At 36.3% G+C, this 27,183-nt stretch overlaps 3 protein-coding genes across 8 annotated transcripts; 1 reads left to right on the top strand and 2 right to left on the bottom strand.

The window, feature by feature from the left end:
* The first annotated feature begins 8,863 nt into the window (after positions 1-8,863).
* On the top strand, positions 8,864-10,515 carry LOC147518685 (uncharacterized). 2 transcript variants are annotated; one of them, XM_086590470.1, is made up of 5 exons: positions 8,864-9,023; positions 9,211-9,422; positions 9,507-9,605; positions 9,713-9,864; positions 9,950-10,515. In XM_086590470.1, the coding sequence occupies exons 2-5, from the start codon at positions 9,219-9,221 to the stop codon at positions 10,323-10,325; spliced, it is 831 nt and encodes a 276-aa protein (XP_086446596.1). In that variant the 5' UTR covers positions 8,864-9,023; positions 9,211-9,218; the 3' UTR covers positions 10,326-10,515. The 2 variants fall into 2 exon arrangements, with proteins under 2 accessions (XP_086446596.1, XP_086446598.1); XM_086590472.1 differs by having other exon boundaries at positions 8,917-9,422.
* Positions 10,516-10,683: 168 nt separating this feature from the next.
* On the bottom strand, positions 10,684-15,644 carry LOC147518684 (Leucine-rich repeat protein kinase family protein). Of its 4 annotated transcripts, none has more exons than XM_086590466.1 (11): positions 15,407-15,644; positions 15,122-15,257; positions 14,966-15,037; positions 14,591-14,734; positions 14,395-14,466; positions 14,241-14,300; positions 13,952-14,058; positions 13,739-13,885; positions 12,823-13,161; positions 12,185-12,576; positions 10,684-11,481 (listed from the first exon to the last, which is right to left on the bottom strand). In XM_086590466.1, exons 1-11 carry the CDS (start codon positions 15,507-15,509, stop codon positions 11,164-11,166), a joined length of 1,890 nt encoding a protein of 629 aa, XP_086446592.1. In that variant the 5' UTR covers positions 15,510-15,644; the 3' UTR covers positions 10,684-11,163. The 4 variants fall into 4 exon arrangements, with proteins under 4 accessions (XP_086446592.1, XP_086446595.1, XP_086446593.1 ...); XM_086590469.1 differs by having other exon boundaries at positions 10,684-11,476; XM_086590467.1 differs by having other exon boundaries at positions 13,952-14,025.
* A 4,518-nt stretch (positions 15,645-20,162) lies between these two features.
* LOC147518683 (shaggy-related protein kinase eta) lies at positions 20,163-26,978 on the bottom strand. Of its 2 annotated transcripts, XM_086590465.1 has the most exons (12): positions 26,817-26,978; positions 26,081-26,173; positions 25,631-25,690; positions 25,262-25,534; positions 25,100-25,174; positions 24,965-25,021; positions 23,216-23,356; positions 23,089-23,139; positions 22,849-22,944; positions 21,778-21,861; positions 21,524-21,625; positions 20,163-20,770 (listed from the first exon to the last, which is right to left on the bottom strand). In XM_086590465.1, exons 1-12 carry the CDS (start codon positions 26,946-26,948, stop codon positions 20,675-20,677), a joined length of 1,260 nt encoding a protein of 419 aa, XP_086446591.1. In that variant the 5' UTR covers positions 26,949-26,978; the 3' UTR covers positions 20,163-20,674. The 2 variants fall into 2 exon arrangements, with proteins under 2 accessions (XP_086446591.1, XP_086446590.1); XM_086590464.1 differs by having other exon boundaries at positions 24,965-25,174; positions 26,817-26,976.
* Positions 26,979-27,183: the final 205 nt, after the last annotated feature.

Here is a 27,183-nt window from a genome sequence, read left to right as displayed (position 1 = left end):
CTATTAAAATTCCACGTCATCAACTCCTATTAAAACGGGAATTCCTCTCTTATTGAAAAGAAAAATTATAGCACTTCTAATTAAAACGGAAATCATTCTCCTATTATAATAGGAATTCCTCTCCTATTAAAAAAGAAAAATATAACACTTCTAATTAAAACATGAATCCTACTCCTATTAAAAATGGGAATTACACTTTTAAATTAAAACGGGATCCCTCCTCCAATTAAAAAACGGGAATCATTGTCCTATTATAATAAGAATTCATCTCCTATTGAAAAAGAAAAATCTAGCACTTCTAATTAAAATGGGAATCACACTTAGCTTCTAAATTAAAATGGGATCCCTCCTCTAATTAAAAACGGGTTTTTTAAATTTAATTAAAATAATTTGTTGAGAAATTAAAACGGCCACAAGGAGTATTTTTCTAGCCGGCCCTCTTAAAATTTCACATCATCAACTCCTATTAAAACGGGAATTCCTCTCCTATTGAAAAAGAAAAATATAGCCCTTCTAATTAAAACGGGAAACATTCTCATATTAAAAATGGGAATCACACTTCTAAATTAAAATGAGTTTTTAAAACTAGCTCCCACAAGGGGTATTTTTTCTAGCTCTCTTAAAATTCCACGTTATCGACTCCTATTAAAACGGAAATTCCTCTCTTATTCAAAAGAAAAATTATAGCACTTCTAATTAAAACGGGAATCATTTTCCTATTATAATGGGAATTCCTCTCCTATTAAAAAAGAAAAATATAACACTTCTAATTAAAACGGAAATCCTACTCCTATTAAAAATGGTAATCACACTTTTAAATTCAAACGAGATCCCTCCTCCAATTAAAAAACGGGAATTATTCTCCTATTATAATAAGAATTTATCTCCTATTGAAAACGAAAAATCTAGCACTTCTAATTAAAACGGGATCCCTCCTCTAATTAAAAAATGGGTTTTTAAAACTTAATTAAAATAATTTGTTGAGAAATTAAAATAGCCACAAGGAGTATTTTTCTAGCCCTCTTAAAATTCCACATTATCAGCTCATATTAAAATGGGAATTCATCTCCTATTGAAAAAAGAAAATATATCCTTTCTAATTAAAATGGGAAACCTTCTCATATTAAAAACGGGAATCACACTTCTAAATTAAAACAAGTTTTTAAAACTTAATTAAAACAATTTGTTGAGAAATTAAAACGGGTTTTAAAGACTTGATTAAAACAATTTGTTAGGAAATTAAAATGGGTTAGCGACGAAAACATAAATCACGATTTGTTAGAAAATTTCTATGTGTATAGTTACAATTATTGAACAAGTTTTTAAAAGAGCCGATGTGTATGCACGGGTCTACTTTTTAGTCTTAATATTAAAGCTCCCACAAGGGGTATTTTTCAAGTTCTATTAAAATTCAACGTCATCTCCTATTAAAACGAGAATTTCTCTCCTATTATAACGGGAATTTCTCTCCTATTAAAATGGGAATTTCTTCCCTATTGAAAAAGGAAAATCTAGCATATCTAATTAAAACGGGAATTATTCTCCTATTAAAACATGATCTCTCTCCCAATTGAAAAAAAAATGGGTTTTTAAAACTTAATTAAAACAATTTGTTAGAAAATTAAAATAGGTTAGCGACTAAAACGGTAGTCCCAATTTTCTAAAAAAAATTTAAATATTTTCAAAAGAGCCGGTGCGTATGCACGGGCCTACAAGCTAGTCTTAATATTAAAGCTCCCACAGAGGTATTTTTCGAGCTCTATTAAAATTCCACGTTATCTCCTATTAAAACATAAATTTCTCTCCTATTTGAAAAGCGAAAATTCTTTTTTATAATGGGAATTCCTCTCCTATTATAACGGAAATTATTCTCCTATTAAAACCAATTTTAGCACTTCTAATTAAAGCAAGAATCCTCCTCCTATTAAAATAGAATCTCTCTCTCAATTGAAAAAACGGGTTTTTAAAACTTAATTAAAAATAATTTGTTATAAGATTAAAACGGGTTAGCGACTAAAACAATAGTCCTATTTTTCTAAAAAAAAATCTAAATGTTTTCAAAAGTATCGGTGCGTATGCACGGGCCTACAAGCTAGTCTTAATATTAAATCTCCTACAAGAGATATTTTTCGAGCTCTATTAAAATTCCACATCATCTCCTATTAAAACGAGAATTTCTCTCCTATTTGAAAAACGGAAATTTCTCTTCTATTATAACGAGAATTCTTCTCCTATTAAAACAAATTATAACACTTTTAATTAAAGCGGAAATCCTTCTCCTATTAAAATGAGAATTCCTCTCCTATTGAAAATTAAGCAAAAACCTATCGTATTTAATTAAAATGGTAATCATTCTCCTATTAAAACAGAATCTCTCTCCCAATTGAAAAAATGGGTTTTTAAAACTTAATTTAAAACAATTTGTTAGAAAATTAAAACGGGTATTTTTCTAGCGCTCTTAAAATTCCACACCATCAACTGTTATTAAAACGGGAATTCCTCTCCTACTATAATGGAATTCCTCCCCTATTGAAAAAGAAAAATCTAACACTTCTAATTAAAACGAGAATTCTTTTCCTATTAAAAACGGGAATTACACTTTTAAATTAAAACGGGTCGGGATCTCTCTCCCAATTAAAAAACAGATTTTTAAAACTTAATTAAAACAATTTGTTGAGAAATTAAAACGGGTTTTTAAGACTTAATTAAAACAATTTGTTATGAAATTAGAACGAGTTAACGATGAAAACATGAATCACAATTTGTTAAAAAATATATATATATATATATATATATATATATATATATAGTTACGATTGTTTAGCAAGTTTTTAATAGAGTCAGTGCGTATGCACGGGTCTACTTTCTAGTCTATTAATAAAGTGTGTTTCAAAAAAAAAAAAAAAAAAAAAAAAAAAAAAAAAAAAAAAAAAAAAAAAAAAAAAACCAATTTTGGAGTGAAAATACGAACATTAGACAACAATTAAAAAAATAAAAAAAAAATCTATGACTTTTTATCAGCATCTCCGTTATGTTCTTCAGGGTATTATAGTTTCCGATGGTCCTTGCTTCGGTTATTTACAATGACGTTTAGCGACACTTCCATTATGTCTTTGTGGGTTAGGTATTTATTGTGTCACTAATGTCTCAGCATTTGCTTTTGTTGTCTCTCGTTTTCAGACTTTTGAACTTCAGAGCCACATTTTTAGGAGTTGTGGCCCGGTGTGGATGGGTGATAATCTTAATGATGCTAGCAGTGCATTGCGTCTCCTTCGTCTACCCAATTTAGACCTTAATTCTCTAGCTGTAAATGTTATCGTCCCCTCAAAACTCAAAAAAGTTTCGGCGGAAGTTTTCAATGGTAAGATTGTTGTTGGTCTTAAGATAGAATTTAAGTTATCTGCTCGTCATAAAACAATCATTGGGTGCTTACAGTCGGAACATGCAAAAGATTTTCTATTTATTATTCCGATAGAGGGACTTGGACAACGTATGCCACAGGTGGAGTATCGTGCCATTTGATAAGCACCAAAAACTGTAATATAAAACCCGGTAGAGACATAGCATTTTGGTTAATTATATATGTGTTTAATAATTATGAATTAATTGCATTTTCGTGCTTTTACAGGTTTGAGCAATCAACGTGAAAATAAGGATAAAAGCCAGTATTTAAGCACGAAATAGTGTGTCTACATTAAGCATTCCGATTTATCCCACGTGAAGCCAAATGAAGCCCAACTAAAGCCAAGGAATCAAATAGGACCGTTCCAAGTCAGAACAAGATCAAAGTGTCGAAAAAATGTCAAATTTCCGAAGCCTGTATTTGCAAGACCTAGACTCCAATGGCAGCAATTTAACCATCAGAATGATCAGTGTGACGAGCTCTACACATAGGCGGGACTTTGTAAAAAGTCAACTTTTGGATCCACCAATGGTCAAAGCATGAGGGACCCACTGAAATTGGTGACCAGGCTTTCGCGTCAAGCTTCAGCACCCGTAAACTTGCATGAAAGACTATTGTGCATAACTTTGGCACAAAGTCTTATTTGGTGGGCAAGAATAATTAGGTGCATAAAGTCTTCATTAGGTGGAAATTAAGTAATCAAATAATAAAAAGTCTTGAGTGGTAATTAAATATGCAGTTGGGTGTTGAAGTTCACATGAAGGAAAGGAAAAAAATGCACTCTCATTTGCTATAAAAAGGAGGCTTGATGGGCAAGACACAACTTTTGCTTCATAGGTAGTTTTTAGTCGGAGTTTAAAAGTTTCCACCTTTGTATTTTTGCTTTGGTTTTGTTAAATTAGATAATATGTTTTTAAGTCTAAGTTATTAATAAAAGTCATTTCTAAGTTGAGTATTGCAATATTAAGTAATTAGTAGAGTTTTCTTTTCTTATGTTTCTTATGTTTAGTATAATCAAAGTTGAGTACCTTGCAATTTAAGTCACTTTGGAAAATAGTGTTAAAATATTTGTAAAATCTTACTCACAAAATCTCCTCTTAGAGAAATCTTCACTTGGTTGTTAACTAGAGTTCTAGCTTTTTGGTTTGGAACGAAACCCTCACTCCAATTATATTTCAACGTGCACGTGAGTGAGTTCTTTTAAAAAATGTACTCGAGTGTGTATTGAGATTCAATTCTTAAAAACGTACAAAAGTGCATTTATCACCATTCTCCAGTACTGTCTTATGATCTCTCTATACTCTGATGGTAGTCTTTGCCCTATATACAAAAAGAGTAAACTAGATGCCTTTGGGATCACCTAGCACATTGTAGATAATTTCCATATTTTAAATACTGACATGATCATGTTAAAGACATTTTATGTGATGCATTTTGGAGGATTGGGGTACAAATAAAGAAATAGACTCCTCTTAAAAATGAGGGCAAATCGACACTTTGACTTGCGGATGTCTTGATTTACAGTTAATCTTAGAGAAAACATGCATGTGTTGATGTAACTGGAGTCTCACCGTTGGTAGGGATGAGGAATGGTGACTTTGAGGTGGGTGAAGTAGCTAAGAGAGCAGTGACATGGAAGATGGAGAAGCATGAGGAAGCTTGTAACCAACATTGTTTTATTATGTTCAGTTTCGACACTTTTGGGTTCTTGGCACAACCGTCTGTTGAGCTCCTCAAGAGACTTTAGAAAGTTTGAACTATAACATAATGACAGCTGGCTCTAACGAGTTTGTATTTAGAAGGATAATATTTGCTATAAAGAAAGGACTTGCAGCGCAGCTTGTCCTAATTATTTGTAAAACTCTTACTTTTATCACTGAAATTTCCATTTCAAAAACAAGAAAGAAAAAAAAAACCATTTGTGGACTTCATAACTAGACAAGGTTGATTTGTGCCGAGATATGCAACTGCTCGTAATTTAATTCAAATCAACAATATCTTCTTATCAAAAAAAAAAAAAAAAAACAGTATCCAATTGGAGAGTTGCCTACCGAAAAATAGAAGTTGACAAGTACCATGCAGTTACTGACCCTACAAGTATCACTCGTCACTGAGAAAAAAACCTTGCTCTATGATATATATATATATATATAACAATCTACGGTTCTCAGTGTTCTTTGGAACATCTGGAATATCCTCATAAAGGGTCTGAAAGATGAAGGAAGGAAGAGGCTCAGGGTTGCCACTCAATTCGTGTAGCTCCTAAACACTCAATATGTTGACGAGTGTTATGAAGATTATGAGATAGATCATCATACCCCCTCTGCCTACGATGAAACCCCCATACTTGAAGACGTGGAATTAGGTCATGAGTCTCATTTTGTTGCAATGACTTCAACACAGGATGCATTACGTGAAAATATTCATACCACCAATACTGAATCAATAAATAAAATACAATATCAACATAAATATAAATACGCCAACATCAATAACTAACTAGATAAATAAATGATCAAGATGAAACAAAAACTTAATAAATAAGACTTACCGGTATAATCCAAACAAAGTCGCACAAATTGCCTTTAACGGCTTTAGTCTCAACTGCGAGGTCTAGCCAATGGTAAAAGTACACCAAAATCGATTGTCCCGAGTCATAACCCCACATCCTCTCGATCTACGTATAAGACAGCGCCCATCCACCCGATCGACCCCACATCCAAATGGTACCGCAACAATAAAGTAAAAGAGGAAGGCATTGCACGTACATATTCTTCGATCGACTCAACGCCAATGTGATAGTCCCTCGGCTTCTCCTTTAGCCTATTTAAGTATCTCAAAGTAAACCAACTCATATTTATACCTCCTCCCTTAAAGTGCTCAGCTGATAATCTAAAGAACACGTCATCTTCATTATCTTCTACAATATCAAAACCTTCAAAGAAACTCATTGCAGTACTAAAAGCCTCCAAATTTTCATCAAAAGGTACGACATCTCCATAACCAATAGGGATACCCGTGAGCATGGCGGAATCAAGAAGGGTAATCCTAAGCTCACCCCATGGGAAATGGAACATGTGGGTAGATTGCCACCACCGCTCAACCATCCCAAACAACAATGTTTGATCATTTTGCCCCAAATTTGAATCTAACAACCTCCCAAATGGTGTGGCAGCTATAATGTTAGTAATCGTGACAAAGTTAAGGTCTATCTTTGATCTCAAACAATGTCACCATGACACGACATTTGAAAGTGTGCAACATACTTTCCATAGGTGTATTGCCTACATTTATTTTACACGCAATACAACAAACTATTCAACACGATATAATTTCAACTCAAATTTTATTAACGCAATCCAACAAATTCAAACTAATTACTGATATAAACTAACAAACATAAATAATAATTAAAATAAAAAAAAATCTAAAACTTACTTGAGACGCTGCCACTCTATTTGTTACGTGTTGGACGGATGTTGACGCTAATGGTGGGTGTTGGTCGACTTCACAATGTGGTGGAAAGTTAAAGCCAAGCTCAATTTATGCTTTTTTGAGTTAAAATCATCTTTTGAGTCCTTCCTTCTGATTCTACAGAGAGTGTGGTCTTCGTGATCCTTCATCACAAACTCATCCATCATATAGGGACTCTTAGCGGTCCCTTTGTTCTTCGACTCTACAAAATTCAGAAACTTCTTGTATCCAATAGTTCTCTTCTTTTGATCAAATACCGGTTTGTTTTGTGAGATCCTCCATGTCCACTCTCCACTTTTGACCATTCTTTCATTCTTTTTCCGACTATCGTATTTCTTTTGAATCGTCGTATAAACATAAACTTCACTCGTCCTACTCCCCTCAAACAATTGCCAGGGTTCATATGCTTTGCTTCCATAAATCTCGCATACCATGATGTTATAGCACGACGGAAGACTTTCCCCGGCCAGTGACTAACCTAGGAAGAAAATACGTGATAAGCTCTTCATCTGTTGGAGCAAATTTAACCCCACGTGGTACTTCTTCCATGATCACCTTCAACTAGCTTCTTCGACTCTTCTTTGTAAGGAAAAGTTTATGAAAGTTGATAACAAGAGAAAACAACAAGCCAATATATGCAATGTAACACTTGGTAATTGAATTTTACACTTGTACATACGCACCCTATATTTATAGGCAAACACTAACTGCATCTTTGTTATGCATTCGAACTAGAAATCCGAATCCTAAACCAACTAAAATCGTAATGGCACACGGTAATGTCAACAGTAGGGGGTACCAGTTCCGGTTCTAGGTCTTAAAAAGTTAGACCCATTTAAAATAAAATGGGTCATTAAGAACCGAACCGATAAATAACCGAAACCGTATAACCAATTCAACCAAATAATAAAAAACTTGTGGGTACCCGAACCGAAATCGGAACCGATTATTATGATTTTAATATATAAAATTTAGTATTATATTACATTTAAAATAATCAAACTCATACATTATAATATAAAATATGGTTTTTACGTGTAAAGGTCTATTAAATATATATAGCATAATAGAAAATGTGTTTTAATATTAAAGCTCCCACAAGAGTATTTTTCAAGCTCCCACAAAATTCCACGTCATCAACTTAATAGTTAACTTAAAACAGGAAACTCTTTCCGTTTTAGAATCCAACTTCAAATGGGAATATCCTTTCCTTTTAGAACCAAAACTCAAATAGTAGCATAAAAACTCTTTTCTACGTGATCTTTAATCGAGTTGTGTGGTGTGGTGTATCCTCTTCACAGGTAAATAATCTTCTCTCCTATTGAATTTTTTTTTATTTAGGCACTTCTAATTAAAACAGGAATCATTCTCCTATTAAAACAGAAATTCTTCATCTATTAGAAAAAATAAATTCTAGCACTTCTGATTAAAACATGAATCATTCTCTTATTAAAACGGTATCTCTCCCCCAGTTAAAAAACAGGTTTTTAAAACTTAATTAAAATAATTTGTTGACAAATTAAAACGAGTTACCGACGAAAACATGAATCACCATTTGTTTTATATATATAGGGGTAGGTTTCGTACGTTTACAACACTTTTTATACAACATTTTATACAATATCTCTTGAAAATATGAAATAAGCCTTGATTCTTTGTAGATATGATCTTCACACCATGGAGATCATTTCCACAAAAATTCAACTCATTTGAAAACTCCTAACCATGATAAAAATTGCTCTCAACCTATGAATTTTTATCAACGGTTCAGAAATATCGATTTTGTAACTCATTTTTGACAAACTTAGAAATGTTCAAAGGATCCAATTTTTTATGGAGGTCATATCCATAGTGAGAACATTTTATCCACAAAAAATTAGCCTTTATAACATCTTGAAAAGTTGGGTGGGGGTATTATATAAAAAGTGTTGTAAACGGAATCTATCCCATTCATATATAGTTACGATGGTTGAGCAAGTTTTTAAAATACCGGTGCGTATGCACGGGTCTACAAACTACTAAATCATATAACTGCTCTTCTGTCTCTCTAATTCTCTATAATATTTCTCACATCAGCGAGCACTCCGGTTTTTTCCCGCATTATTTTTTCTCTCTCTCACACTTACACATCGAAACCCTAGAAACGGTTATAAAAATTAGAGATTTCTTTTCTTTTTCTTTTACCAGTTTCTTTAATTTATTTGATCTGCATTACTGTTAATTACTGATTACTCAATGTAACTAGGGCTGTTATTCTGTTTTAGTGTTCATAATACCAATCTTACTTCTTACATCCTGTCTAATTAGCTAATCGATTTCTTTGCTCTTTCCAGTTACAGCAATGTATGAGAATCTTGGCAGGCAGCCCCCAATATATCAGCAAGGTGTGGGGCCCCCAGTATATCAGCAAGGTGTGAGGCCCTCAATATATCATCAGCCTGACCCCTTGAAGAATGCATTTTCTGGGGCTGGAATCATCCGCGATGGATTGGGTGCATATGGAGAGAGAATTCTTGGTTCGAGCACTGAGTATGTGCAAAGCAATGTATGTATCTTGATGATAAAATATTTCCAGAGTGGATATACAACTGAGTAAGATATACTAATTCTTCTTTTATCCTTTGATCAGGTAAGCAACTACTTCTCTGATCCTCAGTACTACTTCCAAGTGAATGGACAATACGTGAGGAACAAGCTAAAAGTTATCCTTTTTCCTTTTTTACACCGAGTAAGCACAAAGTGATTTGAAATTTCTCTAATGCTGTTTTTTTTTTAAAATTTCTCTTGGGATTTTTGTTTTGTTCTTTTGTTAATCCTTTTGACTCTTCTATTCAGGGCCATTGGACAAGAATAACTGAACCAGTAGGTGGCAGACTCTCCTATAAACCTCCAGCTTTTGACATAAATGCCCCTGACCTGTACATCCCCCTGATGTCATTTGGTACCTATGTGGTCCTTGCTGGCTTCACATTAGGCCTCATTGGAAAGTAAGACTACATAATTAGGGCAATACAATGTTTTTCCCCTTACGAATACGTTTCCAATGTTCCTCATTTCCTTCATTTGATGCAGGTTTAGCCCAGAAGCTTTGAGCCTTCAGTTCACAAAGGGACTACTTGGATGGTTTCTGCAGGTACTGCTACTAAAGGTATCATTGTATTCATTGGGGAGTGGGGAAGCACCGTTGTTGGACATTGTCGCATATGCTGGATATGCTTTTACTGGGATGTGTGTGGCTGTTATGGGAAGGATCATGTGGAGTTACTCGTACTACTTTCTCATGCCGTTTGTGTGCTTATGCATGGGGGTTTTCTTGGTGAAGACCATGAAGAGAATTCTATTTGCAGAGATAAGGAGTTATGATTCCAGCAAACAGAACTACGCTTTACTCTTTATGGCTTTGGCCCAGTTTCCATTTTTCATGTGGCTTGGCGTTCTTGGGGCTTAACTGCCATGCTAACATACTGGATTTTTGTAGTATAAGTGGGAAATGAAATGTAACAGGGACTATGCTCTGTGCTCTAGTACTGAATCCAGGTGCAATTGTTGTTTAAGCTAACCAATTTTCCTTTTTTGGTAAGTATATACACCTGGTGTAGCTTAATCTTGCCCACCAAAGTTACTTTGAACTTGGAATTTGCTTATTGATTCTAGGGACAGTCCACGGTTCAAATGTCAAATTACGCAGGCATGATCCTGGTTTGATTTCATTATAAGTTGTGGCCCCATTAATCCCCACAAAGTTATACATCAAACTTCATACTTCGTCGCAGATATGGATTCCTTTTTCTGCTAGTATCATAACATTGACCTAAAAAATATGAGCAAGACCAGAGGCCTCAGGCCTCAGCTCTTAGTATTTATTCATTATAATCATTATTTTCGATATAAGTAAGAAATAAGAAGCAAAAATAACATTTCTTCTGAGATCTCTTTCTCTGTGCAGCTATAGGTTCGTGAGCCTTAAAAACATGTATTCACAATTAGTAGTAGTGGGCTGATAGTGGCACAGTCATTTGAATTCACTCTTTTTCTGATTTACTTCCCAACAGCTGCTCCTGCTCTTGGTTTAGATTTCTAGTAATTTCTCAAGTGTCTTCCGTTTGTGTTGGTATACATCAGTATCCTCAATCGGATCTATTGGCCAACAATGAGGTAACTTGTATCATATTTATCAATAAGGCATGGTTTTGCATCCCTGAATATACATAATCTCCTTGCACTGGTTTGCGAAAGAGATGCAGAAGATCTTCACCTTCTGCATATGGATTAAGGAGAAACTCTCATCACCTGGGTCCAGAGAGCTCTATCGCTTCAATGACGAATGAGGACTCTTCATGGACCTCATTATAATTTCTAGAGAAACTGCATGCCCTCCCTTCACCTATGCTTCCTCCTTGTGGTTCTTCCTCATTTCCTTCTTGTCCAACTATACCTTCAAGGACATTTACAACTTCCGACATCTTTGGCCGTTGGTTGGGATGCGATTGAGTGCATTGCAAAGCCAACTCTACTGTCTTTTCCAGCTCTTCTACCTCGAAACAACCATTTAGGCCCCTATCAACTAGCACTTCCAGCCTCTTCTCCTCATGTAATGTTCTGACCTGTACAATACCTGTTAGTGTAACTCGTAACGATAAACAGGACTAGAAACACATGTAGTGGCTAGTCTAAGCCTCTAAGGTATTGGTGAATAGAGAACATTTAACAGACGTTTACAAACAAGATGCCTTACAAGCATGGGCAGGCGAATCAAATACGAAGCATTTGCAATTAAGACGAGACTAGGGGGAAATGAAGGGGAAAAAAATACTTGCGAGAAAAATTAAAAAGGAAAGCAGAAACACAGTAAGCTGTGGTTAACACAGTGCAGAACAGAAACAGACAAAATATACCCTGAGCTGTAAGTCTGAGCTGACGCAAAAGAAGTTCAACATGGGTGGGCCTGGTTGAGCTCGGCTTGTAAGATATGCCCACAAAAACCTCATAAAACATATTATGTGGGGCATTTAGCAAAAGATTCCAAGCAGTTTATAAGCAAGTTTGGGGATGTACTGATGTAGGATCAACCAGTTTAATACAATATTTGAAATAACAATTGGCTGTTGGATGGCATAGGGCAGTAAATCTTCTGTTTGAGCCTTGAGGCAAGATGGTTGTCATGAAAAATGTGAGCACAAAAGATATCCGCACAACTTATACCGAGGAAGGAGATCCAGAAAGAGGTTCCGGAGATGGGAGTACAAAATTTTGCACTGATCAAATGAATAGCATAACAAAAAACAAAACTTCAACATAATTACCTACCCAGTCTAAAATCATCCCTTTTTGAATCTGACCATTTCCAGCATCCAACGCCTTCTGTCCTGTTATAAGTTCTAACAGCAGTATACCAAATCCAAACACATCTGTTTTCTCAGAGGACTGTCCTGTAGAAAGATATTCAGGGGCGATGTGTCCAACAGTACCCCGTACTGCAGTAGTGACATGTGAATCCATCTGATCTAAAAGTTTTGCAAGTCCAAAATCTCCAACCACTGCTTCAAAGCTTTCATCGAGCAAAATGTTTGCTGCTTTGACATCCCTGTGAATGATTTTGGGGTTACATTGTTCATGTAAGTACAACAACCCACGAGCAGTCCCAAGGGCGATACACATTCGTCTGTTCCAATCTAAGGAGGGTTTCTCTTGACAAGAATCTACAAGTGGAAATAAATTTTGATCAGTAAAAAAATGTTCAACACAGCCTCATACTTTAATAAAAAATGTAATTCTCAAATGATATTAGAGGGGTTTGCAGTCATTGTGGAAATTCCTTTCTCACTGTGATTAGTACCTTAGACGACGATGTGAGACTTCAAAGTCACATGTAGAGAACCAAAGATAAACCAATAACAGAGTTTTCACAGCCACACTTAAACTCAGCCAAGAGATATAAAACAAACCTCTTAAACAATCGGCAACACTTCCATATGGCATGTATGGATAGACCAGCAGCCTCTCATTTGATGCCATGCAGAATCCATACAATCGTAAAAGGTTCCTATGCAGAGCTAGGCCAATCATCTCAACTTCTGTTTGAAACTGCACTTCTCCAGTAAATTTGGGATCCCTCAATCGTTTGACTGCCACTAATGTCTTATTCCGGAGACAACCTTTATACACCACACTAAATCCACCTTGGCCTAGAATGTTCTTGGGACTAAAATTCTTGGTGGCAAACTGGAGTTCACGGAGAGAGAACCGCTTCAATTGTCCCATATCATATTCACACTCTTGCTGCACTGCAACATGTTAGTTGATGTATCAGCTGTGCAGTTAAATCGCTACTTGGTCGCTACTCGTTTGAAGAGCGAGTAGCGAGTAGGTGTAATCGGTCTGGGATTAATCAGGATTAATCGGACGATTTTTCATAACACTATATTTTTTTACAAATAATTATTAAATATATTTAACTTTGAAATACCAACATAATGAAGCCAATTAAGAACCTAATCAATCAATAAACAATTAAAACACTCAATCAACTAAAATAAATATAATTAAAGTGTAGAACTTTACAGAATCGAGGGTTGGTCGAATCGGCGAAATGTCGAGTTCAATGTATAACATTGAAATAGTTGAAATATTGAACACAATTACTCAGCTAATCGGGCCTGATCGGCCGAGTACTCGGGGAGTTTTTGAGCCTGATTGTGATCGAGGATTAAATTGTTAGTCGGGTCGGCTAAGCAGCGAGTAGCGAGTACTCACCGATTACTCGGCGAGTACTCAACGATTTAATAGCCCAGATATTTTTAACTTCACTTTCCACAATGAACATCCTACATACATATAAGAAAATGATTTGAGTGAAAGTACCATATGATGTAGAGTGGACTCGCCATCGGGACCAGTACACCCAACAAGCAATCAGTGCCACAGATATCATAAAGGTGCAAATGACACCTACAGCAATTGCGATCGGCCACCTATGTTGGTCGCCAGATTTCCGAGATAAATTGGCATCTGCAACCAAACGTGACTGTTAACTACCATTATAGCAGAAACAAAATAGGCAGTTTCATAAGTTACCTTTTAGAGGCTTTGAAGTATTCATGCAAACTTGTTGCAATGATGATGTGCAAAGAAACATATTCCCTGCAAGACTACAGTGAACATATAGCTTCAGACAACTCTGCCTAAAAGAAAAAGTATGAAAGTTAAAGTAACATTAAACACTATATAAAACTGTCTATGAAACATGTTTCCATATGCACAAAGAGCTCTACACAAGTGTATATTCCGAGTTAACCACAGAAAAAAGACAACTCCCCTTGGAACTTTAATTGGAAGAGCATTTGTATCGCAGTTCAATTCTCACCTATAATCTTTTGCAAGTATTCTTGGAGCAGGACCACTGATATTATTAAATGATAGGTCCCTGTTTCAAAGTAACAAGGTAAATAACATAGTTAAAGAGTACCTCAAAAAAAAACATAGCTGATGAGATAGAAAAAAAAAAAACAAAAACATACAGAAATGAAAGACCTGTGAGGTTAGCAACACCTCTTGGAATCTGACCAGACAGCCTGTTCTTATTAAGCCGCCTGATTAATTAGAGAAACAAAAACAAAAGGAGGCAAATTAATAACCCAGTTGTATTAATAAACAATGGATCATAGCAAAAGGAGACAAGAAGCGGGGGTTGAAAGAAAAGAATTGTACACTTACAAGTAGCTTAGACGAGTTAAAAATCCCAAAGAGCTGGGAATTTCACCAACAAACTGGTTACCCGAGAGATCAAGAGTCCGAAGCTCTGAAAGCTTCCCAATCTCTGGAGGAACAGGGCCAGATATGTAATTATTCTGCAATAACCTGCTAGTAGTACGGTGCATTATGAGTCACAACGTAAGAGAGTTGGCAATGGAACAACAATTTGAAAGTAGACAACAGCAGATAACGACATAGAACAAAATGAAAGCATACAAAGAGCAAGAAAGATTCACAAGCCCTAAATTAAGTGGGAGCTTGTGAAGTAACTAACAGTACTCTAAACTCCAATTGATTAATAGAAACCCCTTGGAAGCAACTACAACAAGGACTCACATTGTCCGAAGGTGAGGCAGATTTCCAATACTTGGAGAAAGCGTGCCGGATAACCCCGTACTAGCCATTTCTCTGCAAATGAAGAATGCCCAAATATCAACAAAAACAAAAAATATACATTCCAGAAGGAGTTGACCATATAACCAAATCACTTACAGAGAGATGACAAAGCCTTCAGCAGAGCACCCTACCATGTTCCAAGTACAAGGATCTACTGAGTTAATATCCCATCCATCCAGAACATGCAAACCATCATCTTTCAACTTATTCTTCACCGACATCAATGCTGCTACTGCAAACAATCACTCAACACAATAACAACAGTGAGTTACCCAAACATCCTAATGACTATTAAACCAGAAAACTCGGTGAAGAATAAATCGAAATATAACCACCCCATTACTGTAAAGCAAAACTCCATCAACTTAAGCAGTCTCATACCTTCGAAGTTGACTCCTTTAGGAGAGAGAAGGCTGTCGGTAGCGTGAACAGCAACCAAAGGTAACAACACTAGTAGAAACAAAGACTTTAACATCACCATCATTACTTTGGGTTTATGTTGTTGTGGCAAAAGAAGTAAAGAAGAGTGAAAGAAGAAAGAAACGTAAACTTTTGGGCCATTGGCGTTTTGTTAATTAAATGAAGAAAGAAAGAGTTGATCGATGTGGAATCTCTCGAGCCTCGGAATCAATAAAAAAAATAAAAGAGAGATAGAGTGGACTTCGAGTGAGAGTGGAGAAGAGCGAGGCTTTGTCTTGAAAGCGGGAAATGTTTTATAGCGATGAAATTGTCACCTTGTCTTATTTACTTAATTATTATTTATTTATCCTGTGTTTACTTGTTTAAGAGATATTATGTGCGTACTCGAATCTCTAGGAAACAATTTATGAAGAGTAGAGCCTCATCATCCGACTGCCTCTGTGGTTCTATAGTCTATACTTTGCATGAAAGATGAGGTTTCAAGAAAAACATGTTGGTGCCTCACTTAACATTTAGCGAAACCCAAAACTACTAGATAAGAGAGGGAGAGATGGATTTGTGGGTGGAGAGAGATAGAGTTAGGGTTTGGTTGAGAGGGAGAGGGAAAAAAAGAGAGATAGATGAGCACAGACTGGCAGAAAACTACCAAACTACATTTTATCCCACGTACCCCACCCCTCCCAAAAACGTTTCCTCTACTCACTTAATTATGGAGCTTTGTGATTAGTCGTACTTAATTGTGTAAAATTGGCAACGACAGGTCGACAATGACACGTAAGTACCTCGAATTGCTTGTTGTAGCATAGGGTGCAAAATTCCATGTTGCCGTCATTAGACCTTGGACTCTCGGATTACTTGATCTCGAAATCTGGGTAGTCATTATATCACTTTCTTTAGAGCAAGTCTAATGGGGGAGTAATTATAATGGGTTGCTAAAAGGTGCCATATAGGCCCTTTAGCAGCCCCAGCTAAATTTGGCAACCTAAATTCGGAAAACCAGTCTAATGGGGACTTTTCGCAGCTATTAAGTTCGGGATACAGACGTAGAGTTTCTGCCGTCTGTAACAAACGGCAGAAACTCTCCTGCCTATACACTCCATACGCTATAACGCACGAATCTCTTCTCAATTCACTCCTTCAATTCCTCAATCCCTCTTCTCTTCTCTCCTCACTCCCAAAAACCAAAAACAAAAACAATTCACTCCTTCATTCCTCAATTCACTCCTTTTTGTGCTCAATACTCGTAAGTCACTCTGTCCTATTGAAATTCGATTTTAGAAATGTTAATTGTGATTGAATTGAATTGAATTAAATTAAATTGTGATTGAATCAATTTTAGGATTGAATTGAATGTTGATTTTAGAATTGAATTGAATTGAATTGTGATTGAATTGATTTTAGAATTGAATTGAATTGTGAATTGAATTGCAGGTACCACGCAAAATGAGTAACAAGGGTAAACGATTTTTCGGTCGAAAATCCAGTAATTAAATTTCCGGACCCAGTCGATCCACTAACACATACTACATTGGCTAGAAACCCGGAAACTCACATCTTTCATCATGTAAATATGGTAAGCATTTGATCGTTAAATTTTATTTATTTAACATCATAATTTGTATTTTCTTTAATTTTAATAAATAAATGTTTTGAATAAATATTTAGGGAGGGGGGGGGGGGGGGAGATGAAATTGCAGTGTTGTTGGGCATCCGTGAACAATTGGTGGAAGATAATGGTTGCCAAAGGATATTGTTTTGAAGGCATAAGAAATGAAATTTTACAATCTCCGTTTAGATCATTGAATTGTTTCAATGTGGTTATCAAAATGCCGACCGTGGTTTGATATACGCTTTGATCGAGTGGTAATGAGACACAACTCACACTTTCCACTTTTCACAATGCGAGATAGGCATCACTCCAATGGATGTTACTATGCTCACGCGAGAATGAACGTAGGAAGGGTAAAGGTCGTTACGTTTGGAGAAGGTCGGTTCGCGACTTTTGATTATGCACAGCAAAAATGGCCGAATATAAGGCCGGAGCATTGGGCTAAAGGGGGTATCAAACCCTCCTTTTTTGTGAATGAGTTCATGGAGAATACAAAAGAGAGTGACGAAGGTTAGTGCCCGACGCGTACAGATCGGGAGAGATATTTGAGAGTATTTTATTTTTACTTAATCACGTAATGTTTCTTCCCCACGGGTGATAGTTCACTGAGATTAGGTTGTATAGAGTGTTTGGTTTGGTTAGATTACATGCATCAGTATGATTGGGGTGGTGCTGTGTTTGGAGCTTTGATTTACGCATTGGATCAAGCGTGCCGAGTCACAGCTAATGTTGCAGATGGTCAATGTGGCGGCTTCACCCTTCTTTAATTTACAAGTAAGTTTTAAATCTTTAGTATTATGACTTTATAATAAATAGTATTATAATTTTTAAATTACGTACAAGTTTGATTTTAATATTTGTTTTTATGATAGTATTGATGGCATGAGTATGTACCTACCATTGTTCATCTTCTGAGATCGAGCATGGACCGTGATATCGTCCCACGAATTAGAGCATGAATGAATGACTTTAAAGATCGCCGAACTAGTCAAGAACACCACAACATTCACTTAGATCGTAACCAACTCGAGACTAGGTCGACATTGGCAATACAGTGGACACCATGGTTTCATACTCGATATATGGAATTAAATGTCGATGGTGTGGAGGGAGGTACCATGGATGATGTTTGGTTACGTGAGGCAATTCACCATGTTGTTCGTATAATCTTACAATGCGCCAAATCGTCTTTGAGTTTGGAGGTATCATCCTGTGGTACCTGGGCGATAGGTGTTGGCACCAAAATCATTAGGACACCTTTCATCCCACACCCTCCTCCGGAGAATATGTGCCCACTGGGAAGAGTCAGTCAGTGGAGGTCCTATCTTAGAATGCATGAAGACTTGTGGCCACAAGCTTCTCTATATTTAGATGTGGATGGTGACTACGATAGTTACTGGGATTGTGTCTCAAGGGGTCCTATATTGCCTGCTAACATGTACAGAGCTGCTAACATGGACTTTGTGGGACATAAGGCTATTAGAAGTGATTTGTGTATCCCACACCCTACTGAGCCTTACTCTTCATCTCAAGGTCTTTACGAGTCTTTTGTTCCAGCCCCTTCTGATCCGGATAACCCATGGAGCTATGGCATAGTTACATCTCAAGGAATTGAATGCATGATATCATACATATACCTCATGTTGATCAAAGTTATCTTCCAAACCTTGTCCCGGATTTTGACACTCTAGATGAGGTTAGTATTTGGTTTATATTTTGAAACTTGAATTATATTTGGTTTATAGTGATGATTTTTCTTAAAGTTATTGATTTTTTTGTAGGCTACACTTAGAGCGCGATATGCCGAGTCTAATGATACATGGGATGCGCAATTCGTTTATGACTACAACCGACGAATACTATTATTATTTGGTGGCCGAGTGAGAAGAGAAGAAAAAGACACATGATAGAGTCGCGAAGTTAAAAGCGCAGGTGCTAGAACTGATATTACGAGAATCACGGTGAGCGAGTAAATCAAAGAAGACGCAAGCTGGCGAGGGTTCAAGCAGAAATTAGTTTAGAATTTGTTTTTATGTGTGTTTTGATTTACTTCTATGAATTTTGTTTAGTTGAATGAATTAAATCATATTTGTTTAATTAATTATTTTTATTTAGTTAAATCATATGTGTGGATTGTTGTCTCTATTATATGAACGAAATGGATTGGAATGAAATAAAGTGGAGTGAGTTTGTATATGAAAAGAAGAATAAGATTTGTCAGTTTTTGCGTATGGCAGGTACAGACGGCAAAGTTTCTGACGTCCGTCTATTTAATTAAAACGGGATACGGACGACATAATTTCTGCCGTCTAGACATAAATAACCAAAAAACTATATCATCCGTCTCCCGGAACTTATTATGACAGCTACTAGCGAAAGTCTCAACTTTGGCTGGATTTTTTTACTCCTTCCAAATTTAAGACCTTTTTAACATCCCCATTGGAATGACATTTTTGTGTTTGGGAATGCTATATTTGCCTTTAGCAGCCCATATAACCCCCCATTGGACTTGCTCTTAGAATGTAACTTGGGTATGCTTAATTTGACTAGAAGTCTTGTACTATTTGTATGCTTTCCTATGTTTCACTACTATACTACATTCTTGCAGTCTTGCTCAGCCTCAGGTGTCAGTGAGCTATTTAAATTGTAACGAGCTGTTCAGTTAAAAATAAGGTAGGAGGTGGGCGTCATTACCCTTCATAATCAAATTTACATCAAAATTTCAACATTTTTTCACCTCCAACACCTTTGACAAGGTAAACAACATCAGTGAAATATATTATGGTGTTATGCGCATGAACTTCAGTGCTTCACAGTTCAACAACAATTTCATACCAAGGATACAGAACGGAAAGCCATGTTCTCGTTTGGGCAGAATTCGCTAAACTGAAATTTATACGCATCAGACCATCAGTCGAAGCCCATATAAGTACTATACCCAGGACCTCTGGACATAAGCAACGCCAGACAAACTCTTCAGCCCATTTGGGTTCAATTCTATTCACATTACAGCTCCAATTGGAAGCTTCATAGCTTGCAGGATGTGCAAACAGAGAACAGGTGTACTGAAGAGACGGGTTTCAGAAACACATACAACGAGAGACAAACTTGGAACTAACAAACCATACAATTACAACAGAAGGAAAATGTGAACAAATTGCAAGTAATAGTGCCACAAGAAAATGAAAGAAACAGGAAGAGATATAACTAACCTACTAACCTATGCAGTTCGTAATCCACAATCAGCATGATACAACATGAGTAGAAACAACAGAAATAAACAAATCCAACCAACTACCTGATCCCATTGCTCCGTCATTCTTTTCCCATTCAACCACCGTAACTTAGGAAGGTTCTGCATCATCTATCTCATGCTCACAGTTCTCTGATCAGTGAGACTGGGATTATCTTTATGATCAAACATATACAAAAAGTGAAACAATTTGACAAAATATATTAAACTACAGCACCAATAACGACCAGCTATTCAGCTTCCCGCATCTGTATATATCTTCACTGAGCTGGAAGCACCATTGAATGGTGAATGCATTTTGACTATCACAAAGTGAGAGAGGGCCTCTTCTTTGCAAAAAACAAGTGGTATATTCTGTCGTGGTCCATTACGTGCCCGCAGGATGCAAGAAGTTCAAATCAAATTGCCGCCTCATATGCTCTGGTATCAGCTTGTTAATGAGCTCCGGCGAAGATCCAGATAACTGTAAACCAGTGAACGACATCATTTAACACATGATTTATCTTTTATTCTTGTAAAAACTAAAAAGTGGTAATACAATATGTGAATTGAGATCGTAAGAAGTTGTTGGATGTTTCTTCGTTATTGCCTTATTGGTAATAGTTGAAATACATCTATAATGCTTTGATATTTAGATACATCTATAATGCTTTGATATTTAGATACACTAAATTAGGGGGACGGGCAACCATACTTTAGTATCTTACTGATTTTTTTCATAAAATTATAACATCTTATAAAGAAAATGAGGTTCATCCCTCACTCAACAGACAAGAACATGGTTATACCAGGTTGATCTTTTAACCCTAGCAGCATGAAAAATATTTTCACTTCCTTACCTTGTCTGTGATGCTTGTGCACTTAAACGTTAACTTCCTTATTTATAAAATATAACAGTATAATACCATCACCATCTCTAAGAAACTTCACTTTATATGCATAGTGGACTACTTGATTTTCAAAAATGAGCATACATCTCTATATTAAGCTTGAACAGAAGAGCCTGATACTGGTTGGAAATGGGAGTAGGGAGGGAAGGGATGAAAGATTAATAGTTCATGTGTATAAGTTTTGAGGTCATTCTGCATAAAGGTTTGGTTGTTAAGATTGAAAGTCTCTCACAAAACATATAAATTTAATGGATTCCACGCAAAACTCAAAGCGTCGGGAGATACATAAAAGATTATAACACAAAACCCATAGTCTAGAGGCATACTTCTTGCTTAAAGTTAAAGAGTGGAGGGAACGGGCGCCCATTCGGTAGGCGGGCATTGGGCTCTCTAAGCTCATCAAAGAAAGGATGTGCACATGCTTCTAGCTGCATTGACAAAATAGTGGTCAGTAAAAACGAATATTGTCAGCTATTGGAGCGACATGCAACCTAAGCTTACTGTTGAATTCAATAACTCGTAACTGTGCTTATTGGGATTCTGAACTAGGTATGAAGGTACAGAACAAAGAAGAACTAACCGCAGTGCAGCGAAGACTTGGTGAATATTGAAGAAGGCGTGAAGCAAGATCAATTGCTTCTGGAGGCATCCTTTTGTGGAAAACCTGAAACAGAGAACAAAAAATCAGGCTCAAAATTGGTCCATATAAACATAATTTGCGTTCCCCCACCCCTCAAGGAAAAAGAATTTGTTGAATTGCATGTCTAGTCAAAGTTACTTGGCTATGAGTGACATGGCCCTTTGATCTTTTGTATTATGATGCAAGGCTTAAAATGCCCAATGTAGAATTATATATATCAACACGCCCCCTCACGTGTGGGGTAAGCTAAGTAAAATATCTGAATTAATATATTGGGTAATGTGGAGCATATGGGTTGTTGGGCCCAACAGAACAGCCTGGAAAGAAGTCCTGCACTCACCAATTAAGACGGGAAAGCTCTCTTTCGTCTTTTCCTCTGTTTCTATTCTCTCTCTCTAAAGCATGGAACCACAGCTTTAGTAGGTTACAGACATACGCTTAGGGTTTCTCACAGCACTATACAGTATCCACCTTTTCCCGCTGGCAGAAATAGCATGTACTTTACAAGTAACATATAACAAAAAAATTGAAATGCAAGCCAAAACTTTGATATCTTTAGCAAGTGCTTCCTTGAATATCCTTGGTCGCGCTTTACTTATGGATTGAAGAAATACACCATTGCGCAGGGGAAGGATGAAAAAAACGAGACGGAACAAACAAAGCCTAATTATCGAAGTTACATTGACACAGCTACGTGTCGGTATCCAACATGGCAAGCTACCAAAAAAATGGGGTCTGTCACACAATATTTTCATGCGCCATGTCCTACACATCCAACATAGATTATTTTTCAAATATTCTTTGTACAAGTGACATAGCTAATTATAAGAATTAAATTTAAACTTCTCTGAAGGAAAATTGACTCAATACAAAGAATATTTCTTTTTGCAGCAGAGTTTATGCTACGGTATACAGCCAATCACCACATAAAATCATAGTTTATCTAATTTACAAAATTTACATCAACACCAAGACCAGCGTGTTTAAGAAATTTTTAGGGGAAACACATACCTTATGCCAAGGATGAGCTTTTATCTGCGGAAATCTGAATTCAGTATAATTTGGATTCATACAACGAATTTCCTCTCGAGTTGGAGTGCCAAGGACCTGGATAACAGCATTGTTTAAGTATGTGCTCACCAAGAAGGTAAAACTACAGCAAAAGTGGCATCAACATAACACAAACACAAACACAAACACAAACACACATAAATAAAAAAGAGTAAAGAAGAAAGAAATTTAACACTGCACCTTGATTATCTCAACAAGCTGGTCAACAGCACTATCTCCAGGAAACAATGGCTAAGACAATTACAACACAAGTCAGCAAAATAAAAATATTACAAGTGATAAATAAAATGCCTAGCAAGCTGCCCACCTGGCCCAGAAGGAGCTCAGCAAGAACACAACCAGCTGACCAGATATCTATTGATGTTGTGTATTCTGTTGCACCAAATATGAGTTCAGGAGCACGGTAGTATCGAGAGCATATGTATGATATGTTTGCTTCACCCCTGACCTAATGACATTACAACCACAATGAATAATGAGAACAAGCCTTTTCACCAAAATACTTAGAGAGAAGTCTCTGATACTATCTAATAAAGTACTGATCAGGAAAAGCTAGATGGTTTTTTTACTATCAAGTCCATTATCCTTTGTGCATTGTTGGTAACGTGCCCATTCCAATATCAAAAAGCGTAACAGGTGGTTCTAAATTAACAAAAAATGGCTTCAAAACTTATCGAGAACAGAACTTTGTTAATGGCAGAAATTTCATACATAATTAAAACACATGGCTAATTGCAAAAAGTTCATACATATTGAAAACACATTCTAATTAGTATTTCATTTTCTAAAATTAACACATTACCGCCTTTGACATGTCCTCTTACTTACAGTGCTTGTAATAAAAGATTGTGGGGTTTAATAATGAATTACCAAAAAAGATGGATAAGATGGACATAAAGTGGCATCTGACCACGACCTTCGGCTATAATTAATAAATTTCATCTCATATGCTCTTTATTACTAAAGCATTCAAATGGGGCTGACTATACTAGCCACGTCGCCAAGTAAGACAAAAGCTGATAGCATGACTAGCCTTAAGAGCTAAATAATCAACTAGGGAACATACTTGGTGAAAGTGTGGGTCTGGCCCTTGCCTGGGCTGTCACTTCAAGCCTTCAAGGGATTAGGCTAGTGACAAACCTCCAAGAGCAAGGTCTACTGGAACCTAAACCGCATCAATACCTTGTATTTCCTTCCATTCTATACTCGCACTTCATAACTCGTTTGCTCCGGATTTCCTGCCCTAAAATCGTAATACTGAGTTCTTTTCTATACCAAAATGACTTTTCAAAGCTTCTAACTTTTCTTTTCTTAAAACACTATGTATCCCATTTCTCTCTTTCTTGATTTCTTGCCACATAACTCACCCTCTCTTGATTTCTTGCCCTCAATTCATAGATACTGAGTTTTCCATCCGAAGCTTCTAACTTTTTCCTTTTCTTCTCAAAACAATTCCAAACCTCTTCAGCCAATCCTATTTTTCTCTTTCTTTCTCATATCTTACTTTCGGTCTAGTACTAATAAGTTTAGAGTCTAGAAGCTTACTAAGCTGTATGAGTCACTAACCAAATGAAATATACATAATCAAACGGTGATGGCTAAACATGCGCACCAGGGGGAGAAGTGATACTTAGATATATCAGAGGGTTGCTAAATGGTAAACATAAGAACAAGGAAGCCCACAAGCACCGAGGCGCAAGGCATAACCGCGTAGCTTGCTCCTGGTGTGAGGCGCTGACCTGGTAAGAGAAAGCACGAGGGCTATTTCTTTACATACCAGAGTCGAGAAATTGTTAAACTGTCTCATAATGAACATTTTGATAGATATATAAGTATGCTGGAGGAAATGAGGCCATAAAAGACCACAAATGACTATAAGAGAAACAATACAGTGATACACTACTACCAAGTAAGAGTGCAAGCAGAAATTATCTCCATTCTCCACAATATAAATATGTATTCCACTGCAGATATTTAGATCATTTTTGACTTATGGAGCTCCGCAATGAAAATATTATTAAGAGAACAACTGTAAGAAAATGCAAGAAGTCTATACCAGAATTTTTGCGCTTCCAAAATCACAAAGCTTTACGTCATGGGTATGAGGATCAACCTGCTCCAAAAGAAGAAAACTTAAACAATACATCTCATAACACTTTAATTGAATATAAAACACTGAGAGAGTAATTACCAGAAGATTTTGTGGCTTCACATCCCGATGGCAAACTCCAGGTACAGTGTGAATATATGCTAGCCCTCTAAAGATCTGAAAAAATTCATCAATTACATGGTGTCCTATCAAAGTTACTATGATAAAATATATATATATATGAAAAAGAAGGGAACTACATACTTGGTATGTATAGAGTTTCACATAGAGGAGTGGCATCCTCTGATTCATGTTCGAATAGTGCTTAAGAACTCGGTAGACAGTTTCAGGGACATATTCCATTACCAAGTTGAGATAAAGTTCATTTCTACTGGTGGTAGAAAAAAAACAGTGCTTTAATGAAACAACGTTTGGGTGATCCATTGAACGCATCAACTGAAGCTCACGATTCTTATATCGTCTGTCCTGTAAAACCTTCTTTATAGCCACAGTCTCTCCAGATTCTAAGCATTTAGCCTGACATGAAAGAGGGTGGAAAGCATGATATCAAAGAGAACGGTCTATAAATCAAAATTATCAACAGAATTCCCATGTTACTCATGATATGTGTACCTGAAAGACAACTCCAAAAGATCCATTTCCAACAACCCGCTCTGCCATGTAGCTAATGGTCTGCAAGATGAAGGACAAACAGCATTAAAATCCAAATTTCCAGAGAATAGTATGCTTAGAGCTTCATTTTCATACCAAACAAAAAGGGAGGTACACAGCTCTCCCCAATTTCCTCATTTTCTCTCTTTTCTTTTAAAACCTATCCCTTCATTCTTTTTTCCCTAAATCCCAACCCTTAACCCCCTCTTACCCCATGTCCGAGCTCGATTTCAAGACACATAGGAACAACCTCCCGAGGTCTCACTTACCAGCCGGTACCAGACATGGTCATTTTTATCCTACTTCAAAAATGTTCACCACAACTAGACCATACGAAACTGTTACGAACTTCAATGAAATTGGAGGTAATAAGAACAACCGAACAGCCAGATGTAACAGATCAAGTCTAACCTGTTTGGGTTCACCATTTTTGCCTCCAATCGTGGTGGAAATGATGTGACCTGTGAGTGGATCGTTTCCCTCAACCATGGCAGACGGCATTTCCTGTAACATTACAGCAATTCAAAGAGTTAGGAAACCTATTCAAATATTTTTTATCCTTAAATACAGAGAAGAAACAAACAATTCCAAACCAACTAGTAATAACTAGCAATTTTGGTATTGACGACTAAAAGGCGCACCACATAAGTCTAGAGAAATATAGAATTATCTCATAAAATCGAAGAAACCACCCAAACAAAACAAAAAGAAAAAAAAACTACCAGAAAAGCAAAAAATCGGACAAGTGGTCGGTAATCTAAAAAATGGTGAACTAAGATGATTATGAAGCTCCAACTTTAAGATCTCCTAGAAAAACCACCAAAAACTATACGACCAGATCTTGTTAGGAAAAAAATATATATAGTCAAACGAAAATGAAATTTCCAAGTAGATTCTCTAGAAACATCCTCATTTCCACTAGATCCAAACTCATTTCATGGCATAGAAATTACATAACAACCAGATCTTGCTTAAAAAAACATGAAACAATCCAACACAACTTGAAAAGAAAGAATTTAACTACCAGATCCAGCTCAAAAAATGTGACTAGAGAGATCTGACTAGAAATTTTTTTTTTTTAAAAAAAAAAGAAAACAAGTTAAGAGTCTGACTAAAAAAAGAATAAGATAAAATAAGAAGATTATACCTTATCGTTGTTGTTGTTGTTGTTGTTGTTTTGGTTATTTTCAGCCATTTCGGGCCGGTGAAGAGGGAGTGGTTGTTGAGTTGTATTTGAGACTTTAACGTTTTCAGACGGATTAGGCGGACCCGAAGCCATGTGGAATAATATTACTACACCTCTTTCTCTTTCTTTCTTTATTTAACTTATATATTAGTCATTTACGTTATTGCCCTTCTGAGATTATTGGATTTACGGTGGTAAATTGGTGATGGGAGGGGTGGTATTGGGAATTCAGTTTGGGAGTGGGAAAGTTTTTTTTTTTTTTTTTTAATTAATCGAGGATGGGACAAGAGGGAAAGTGTTTGTCGAGGATTTTGTCATGTGACGACAA

The sequence above is a fragment of the Coptis chinensis genome, chromosome 2 (assembly GCF_015680905.1).
Source record: "Coptis chinensis isolate HL-2020 chromosome 2, ASM1568090v1, whole genome shotgun sequence".
NCBI classification, from domain to species: Eukaryota; Viridiplantae; Streptophyta; class Magnoliopsida; order Ranunculales; family Ranunculaceae; genus Coptis; species Coptis chinensis.
This window is presented reverse-complemented; position numbering and strand designations above follow the sequence as displayed.